The sequence below is a fragment of the Giraffa tippelskirchi genome, chromosome 13, assembly GCF_054371585.1.
Source record: "Giraffa tippelskirchi isolate mGirTip1 chromosome 13, T2T-mGirTip1v1.2.pri, whole genome shotgun sequence".
Lineage (NCBI taxonomy): Eukaryota > Metazoa > Chordata > Mammalia > Artiodactyla > Giraffidae > Giraffa > Giraffa tippelskirchi.
This window is the reverse complement of record NC_137287.1, coordinates 123,008,251-123,016,232: the sequence shown is the minus strand read 5'-3', so window position 1 is coordinate 123,016,232 and position 7,982 is coordinate 123,008,251. Positions and strand designations below refer to the sequence as shown.

The 7,982-nt window shown below is 40.4% G+C and overlaps 1 protein-coding gene across 1 annotated transcript in view; it reads right to left on the bottom strand.

Moving 5' to 3' along the window:
- DOK5 (docking protein 5) overlaps positions 1 to 7,982 on the bottom strand; it is a 240,099-nt gene that overhangs the window by 13,267 nt on the left and 218,850 nt on the right. Inside the window, exon 8 of the mRNA XM_081557308.1 lies at positions 823 to 869. Within this exon, the coding sequence (XP_081413434.1) occupies positions 823 to 869 (47 nt within the window). The remainder of the gene's footprint in view (positions 1 to 822; positions 870 to 7,982) is intronic.

The following is a 7,982-nucleotide window of genomic DNA, read 5'->3' as shown; positions in this document are numbered from 1 at the left end:
ATGATCCTAAGGTGAGACTGAGTGTTTGCAAAATGGTGAGGTTTCTGATGAATCAAGCAGCTACTCAATTGCCTTTATTCAATCACACAGGAATTTATTGATTCCACGAATGTTTTTCCAGTACCACCAATACCCAAAAGCACTATTCCAGGTGCTAATCTATGCAGACAAGTGTTCTACATGCAGACCCCGCCCTCAGATGTATCAGATGGGGGAAATAAACATATGTTTACCAGGAATCGTAAACTCAGGAATGACTTCGCCAGGAGAGAATTATCTGGGGAAAACGGTATAGAATATTCAGCTATGAGATAAAGGAGACTTTATGAACACAGTGCATGAATTTAACTTTTATGGCTCTTCAGAATCTAGCTATGATGACATAGGGGCAAGAGAGAAGAAATAGTAAGTTCAGACATTGTAACTGGAAAGTGTATCGCTCCTGGAGAGAAGGGTAGGCATACGTCTGGAAAGCAGCGTTTATCAGAAGTCAGAAAGGGAAATCATGTGTTGGGATTGTCTTTCTTATTATCCAGTCATTCCCAGATTGCTGTTATGAAGTTTACATATCAACTCACTTCCACTGATTTAATCATTTTTGCTAAAATTGATTCGTTTTTTCTTAACAACTCTTTACATTTTACTTTAAAAAATTAAAAACAAGCAAAAAAAAATAGCATCATTTGACATGAATAGAAAGTAGACATAAAATTTAACTGAAAATAAAGCACTGTAGTTAAATTCTCCGCAGGCCCTTTTGAAGCCGCCTATTAATTTTTAAAAATGGAGATTAATGAATGGGAAGGGGGGATTGATACTTACTAGAACCAAACCGAAAGTTTCCCTCTGACACGATGTAGAAGAAAGAACTAAAAGGAAAGAAAACAAGTCATTGAAGGCAGTCTAATGTTATGTCTGAGTTCCACAAAAACGCAGCTCACATTTACCAAGGATGTAAGAGATACACTGAGAAAATCAACCTACAGAGAAGAACAGGCCTAGATTTAAATTATAGCTCTACAATAAAATAACTAACAATTCAGTGTGTTAAACTCTCCTGAAAAGATGTCTCCGAGAGACAGAGAGAGAGATGTAAGATGTGTGTGTGTGTGTGTGTGTGTGTGTGTGTGTACTCAGTCCTGTCCAACTCTTTGGAGACTCCATGGACTATATCCCTCCAGGATCCTCTGTCCTTGGAATTTTCTAGGCAACAATACAGGAGTGGGTTGCCATTTCTTTCTCCAGGGAATCTTCCCAACCCAGAGATTGAACCCGCACCTATTGCATCTCCTGCACTGCCAGGCAGGTTCTTTACCAACTGAGCAACCGTCTGGTATATATATATATATATACATACACAGTTGACCCTTGAACACAGATTTGAACCACCAGGGTACACTTATACATGGATTTTTTCCAACAATAAATACTATAGTACCATACAGTGCCAGGGTATATTCCTGGATGTGGAACTTTTGAATACAGAGGAGCCACATGTGTCAAGGGACCATGTAAACCATCTATTTATCTTAAGAGAGAGATATGAAAGCAGAAAAAAAAAAAGAGATTGGCATATACTAAGCAATCGATATGATATTGCAATCATAAAAAAGAAGTTGGGTATAAGTTTGAAAAAAAATGATTGAAATTTAGGCCAGATATGGCTAAAAGCACATATTTCTGAGAAGATGAAAGTACATCAGAACACGAATGTAGTGTCAGAAACACAAGAAAAACAACAGAAATGATCTTGGTTAATGCTAAATGAAGACAGAATGTCAACTGAATTCCAGTCTTACAAAGATTAAAATTTAAGTGCTAAGCAATATGCATGGCTCTCTCTATATATATGTATATGTTATATACATATATATACACACACACACATGCATGCATGGCATGGCACATCATAAATACTCAGAGAAGAATCAACAAATGAAAGTTGCTAAAATGCGTGCATGCTAAATCACTTCAGTCATGTCAGATTCTGTGCAACCCCATAGACTGCAGCCCACCAAGCTCCTCTGTCCATGGGGATTCTCCAGGCAAGACTACTGGAGTGGGTTGCCATGCCCTCCTCCAGGGGATCTTCCCAACCCAGGAATCAAACCCATGGGTCTTATATCTCCTGTATTGGAAGGTGGGTTCTTTACCACTAGTACCACCTGAGAAGCCAATACATATAAATTGTATGACCTATTTCAAAGTCTTCTGAAGATTTTTAAGTAGGTCATAAAATTTTTGTCAAAACTTTGAAGCAATATCCCATGATTTTTCAGGTGAAAAGAGAACAGCCCAAATAGCCAGCTGCCACCTAGACACCTCATCAAGCATTAAGCTGGTCCTTGAGTGTTCCCCAAGATATTTTACCGATTTCTTTTTTTTTGTTTGTTTGGTAAAATGGCTGAGTACTTGAGTATTCCAGCAACAAAACATAAATGTCTGCGGCTTACAGTCAAGACTCAATTATCCATATGCAAATAATTTTTGCTGTGTTTGTTATCCCAGTCTGCCATTATCCTTCTGCCAAGCAGAGTTTTCTAGGCCAATTTCCCCCACTGCTGATTGGGATATACTTAGGAAATTCACAGTTGTTTCAGCGTGAGCCTCAACAAACCATAATTAGGTGAGTTTGCTGAAACAAAACACAGTCAAACTGAATAATGCATTCCAAGACCAAATATCAATTAGAGTAGATGACATAAGCCTCTGGGCTGCTGTCCATTGGCATGGGTAAATGAAAACTGCATTTTATCTTCATTTTATACTCGAGTCTGCATGAAAATAGATGAATAAAGCACTTTATTCTCACATCAACCCTTCCCACCCTAAGTACTCAGGTAGAAAAGATAGTTAAGAAAGCATTTGTACATCCAGAGGGAAGTGTCTCTGTGATGTTAATAAACCTGATTTGTCATTCTTATCTTTCTTTGTCATCTAATTAAGGAAATCATATCATTCTTGACTTCTGTTCTCCATCACCTCTTTCCCAGTAGAAATAAAAGCAAAAGAGGATGCATCTTACTGTTGTAACAAGTTAATCAGTAACTGGCTTGTCCACCTCATGATTTTAATCGAAGACAAGTTGATGATACTCTTAATTAGAAGAGTGCATAGTACTCTAATTTTAGCAACTTTCATTTGTTGATTATTGTCTGAATATTTACCATGTGCCAGTCACTTTGCTAAGTGTCGGTAAAATGAACTGTTACATAACACTTAAAACAACGTGGTAGGGTAGGAACCGTTGAGACTGTCACTTTACAAATGAGGAAACAGACTTGAGAATGCTGTCTCCTGCCCAGACACACAGCTAAGTGTCAGAAGCGTGACTTGATCTCTGGAAAGCCTGATTCCAACATGCACGTGATGTCCTAGTTATTTCCCTCTCCCACCTCTTTACCCACGGCCAGATCCACGGACACCATAGCACCAGACTGTCACAAGCCAGAAGCATTCACTAAGCTAAGCAACAGGTAAACCAGAAGCCCTCATCCTCAAATGCGACCAAAGGCTTGGAGTCTTCCCAAAGCAGAGAAACAGAAGCTGGCAATTATCTGGTGGCTGGAGGACAATGAGGTGAAGGCCAGGAGGCTAAAGGGCATGGAAGCCCCCTGGCAGGCCTCCGTGTTGGCTGTGTTAAGGATGCTGCTGGATTTTGTTGTCTTTTCTGATTCATTTAGTCCAAAAAGGTCATTTCAACCTCAATGTCTTCTTGATGGTGACATACTGATTTTTATCAGAATTTCCAACTGGATTGACTGACAAGCCTGAGGTCAATGGCAATGAGTCAAAGCTCTGACCAAACTGGAACTGAGATTGCATTCGGCTCACTGCTCTTTTGCAGAGAAGGCAATGGCACCCCACTCCAGTACTCTTGCCTGGAGAATCCCAGGGACGGGGGAGCCTGGTGGGCTGTCGTCTATGGGGTCACACAGAGTCGGACACGACTGAAGCGACTTAGCAGCAGCACTGCTCTTTGCTCTTTCACTAATAATGCTGATTTGTTTAATGTTGTAGTTCATTAGACAAAATTCCTTAAGTTAGGCTGAAGACTAAAACACTCAACACCACTTCCCGTCCACTGTCTGCTCTAATCAAGTTTCAATGAAATCAAATGCACTGGGAAAGCAGGACATTGTATTTTATGTAAAAAGAATCTCACGTGTTAAATTCCTTTTAAAATGGTGCTAACATATGTGCCAGGTACTGCATAACAATGAGACAGAGAGATTTTCTGCTCACATGACGATTACTTTCCAAAGAGCATCCCTTGTTGTGTGTATTCAGTCCTCTTTATTACTTCTTCTGGTTACTGAAAACTAACTATCCTTAGAGGAAACACTCTTCTGCCTCCCTGAATCCATGTGGTTTGGGTAGATCTCTTCCAACCAGAGCTGCCAAGGAGATAATGAAGGTTAAAGAACATGACCCAGCCCAGCCAATCAGTATTGTCCATTCCACCAGTCATACTAATGGGTTCCGAGACAGGCATATGACTCAAGTGAGGCAAATGAAGGCCCAGTTTTTAGGATTGTCCATGGAATTAAAACTCAACATTAAAAAAACTATGATCATGGCAACCAGTCCCATCACTTCATGGCAAACAAAATGGGAAAACAGTGGAAGCAGTGTCAGATTTTATTTTCTTGAGCTCCAAAATCACTGCAAACAGTGACTGCAACCATAAAATTTAAAGACACTTACTCTCTGAAAGGAAAGCTATGACAAACCTAGACAGCATATTAAAAAGCAGAGACATCACTTTGCTGACAAAGGTTTTCATAGTCAAAGTTCTGGTTTTTCCAGTAGTCACACATGGATGTGAGAGCTGGACCACAAAGAAGGGTGAGCACAAAGGAACTGATGCTTTTGAACTGTGGTGCTGCAGAAGACCCTTGAGAGTTCCTTGGACTACAAGGAGATCACATCAGTCAACCCTAAAGGAAATCAACCCTGAATATTCATTGGAAGGACCGTCGCTGTAGCTCCAATACTTTGGCCACCTGATGTGAAGAGCCGACTCATTGGAAAAGACCCTGATGCTGAGAAAGACAGAGGGCAAAAGGAGGAGGGGGCGGCAGAGGATGAGATGGTTAGACAGCATCACCGACTCAATGGACATGAGTTTGATGAACTCCAAGAAATAGTGAAAGACAGAAAAGCCTGTTATGCTGCAGTCCACGGGTCACAAAGAGTCAGACGTGACTTAATGACTGAACAACAGCAGCAATGGGATTTTGGAAGCGTAGCTCTTGACAGGATGGTAAGAAGTATTTCTGGAGCACCTGGTAGCCATCTTGCCCCTGTGTGGACGAAGACCCCCGGAGAAGAAAGAAGCAGCCAGCCCGCACACACAGGAAAGTGGAGAGATTTCTGTGATGCTGTCCGAGTCCACAGAGGCAGCTGGAGCTCTGTCTACCTCGAGTCTTTTACATTATACGAGATAACGAACTGTCCTTTTGTTTTTCTTTTCTTCTTCTTGGTCTGGGTTAAGGAAGGATGCCGATCAGCTGCAAGCAGAAGAGTTCTGAATAATTCTTCCCCAAGAATAATTTTACCTCTTTCTCTTTAAAAAATATTTCTAAAATGAAGAGTTCTACTTTCCTGCCTTAATAAATACAGGCATTATAAGCATTCCTTGCCATGTTGAAGTCTTATGTAAATTACCAATTCTCAGTATTATAGATGGAGGAGGAGATTGACTCTAATTATTTTTGGCTCTGAAGCTCTCCTGAAAGTGATGGATTTTGAACTAAATAGCTGGCATCCATTTATTTCTAGTCTAAAGAGTTGACTCATTAGAAAAGACCATGATGCTGGGAAAGATTGAAGGCAGGAAGAGAAGTGGGTGACAGAGAGCAAGATGGTTGGATGACATCACTGACTCGATGGACACGAGTTTGAGCAAGCCCCAGGAGATGGCGACGGGCAGGGAGGCCTGGCGCGCTTCGGTCCATGGGGTTGCAAAGAGTTGGACGTGACTAAGTGACTGAAGAACAGCAATAAATACTAAAAAGCAATTTTAGATGTTTCCATATTTTTGACCCATAGATGCCAATAACTCAGCATTAGTTTTTAATGGTAATGAGATATTGGTATATATTGATAAACCACGAATATTTATGTACATTGTAATTTCTTTTCAACTTTCCACTAACTTATTAATGTTCCATTGTAAGATAAGATATAACAGTATCATTTTGTGAAATAAAATGTAAGTAAAATATAACGGAAAGTATCAGAATGTATCTGAAAGTATATCTGAAAGTATCAGAATGTACTCTATATAGTATGGTGAATGTTATTTCATGTACTAGTGCTTTATATACTTATAGACATAAAACACACATATTTTATACACATGTATCTATGTTATATACACATGTATATAACTCCTTATTAGTTTCTAATTCTGCATTAGTAACTTCTTCCCTGCTGCTGCTGCTGCTTAATCACTTCAGTGGTGTCTGACTCTGTGTGACCCAATGGACTGCAGCCCACCAGGCTCCTCTTTCCATGGGATTCTCCAGGCAAGAGTACTGGAGTGGGTAGCCATGCCCTCCTCCAGGGGATTTTCCCAACCCAGGGATCAAACCCAGGTCTCCTGCATTACAGGCAATTTCTTTACCACTGAGCCACCAGGGAAGTCCACCAACTTTTTCCCTAGCTCACCACAATACTTAAAAAAATCATTGTTGGTATTTTATTTTGTATTTTTTGTCCCTTGTTATCTAAATGGTAGAATGAATTTGGGATTCACAGCTCATCAAATTCCCTGACGAAAACACATGGATCTTGCTTGTCTGAAAGCACATTGTAATATCAAAGCAGGAGCAATAATTCAAAGCCCACATTCCCAAATCCATCCAAAGGCATATATACACGTTTATCTCCTGTGTATCCATTCCCCACTCCACCACTAAATGTATCTTATCCCTCAGGCCCTCAGGGAGAGGCTGCCCATAGACAAGCTAGTTCATAGCTTAACCAAAACACATGAACGTGTAGGTCGGGAAACAAGCACTTCGTTAGTGAGGTTTGGGGAGACGAACAAGGAATTAAAAATGAAAGAAGAACAAAACCTTGTGCTTGAAAATCCATTTGAAATCTGGTTCCTGTTTCCAACTAGTCTTACGTTTCTATGGTCTTCAAAAGCCAGATTCTCCTCTAGAATCGGTCAGATCTTAGTTAATAAATTTTAACTGGACTTTTGCTGTTGTTGTTGCTTAGTCGTTAAATCGTGTCTGACTCTTTGCAACCTCATGGGCTGTAGCCCCACAGGCTCCTCTGTCCATGGGATTTCCCAGGCGAGATCGCTGGAGTGAGTTGCCATTTCCTTGTTCAGGGGATCTTCCCAACCCAGGGATCAAACACACATCTCCTGCATGGGCAAGCAGAGTTTTTACACCTGAGCCACCAGGGAAGCCTTACTGGACCTTTAGTAGAGACCAATATATGATGGAAATGGAAAAAAAAACTTAGAAGTAAAGAAGGCTTTTTCTAAGACCAAACTATCTGAATTTAAATTCTAATCTGATGCTCACGCCCAGTGAGATCTTAGGCAAAGTACTTAAGCTCAGGCGGTCTCAGAGGGCTCGTCTGGAAAGGGGACACTAGCAGTGCCTTGTAATAAGGACAAAATGAGGGGCTCCAGGTAAAGTGTGTAAGCTTAGCAGCTGCTGTATAGAAAGACTCAGTGTGTATTTGCTATTGTTCTTATTACCTTATTACTTGCTATTATCATTATTAACCTTTTCCTTCAATTCTGATTAATGTGAAGTATTACATCATCAATTGAGTATCAGCTAATGATATCACAAAATGTTAGCTTCATTAACATAGCCAAAGGAAGAACACTTGGTCAGATTTTTGGACCCTTTAAATGTTGCTAGCATCATTTCCACGTGTGCAGAGCAAGATCATTCTCTCTTGGAAATCACACCCAGTGAAAACACCAAGAAAGTGATCTAAGGGCTTCC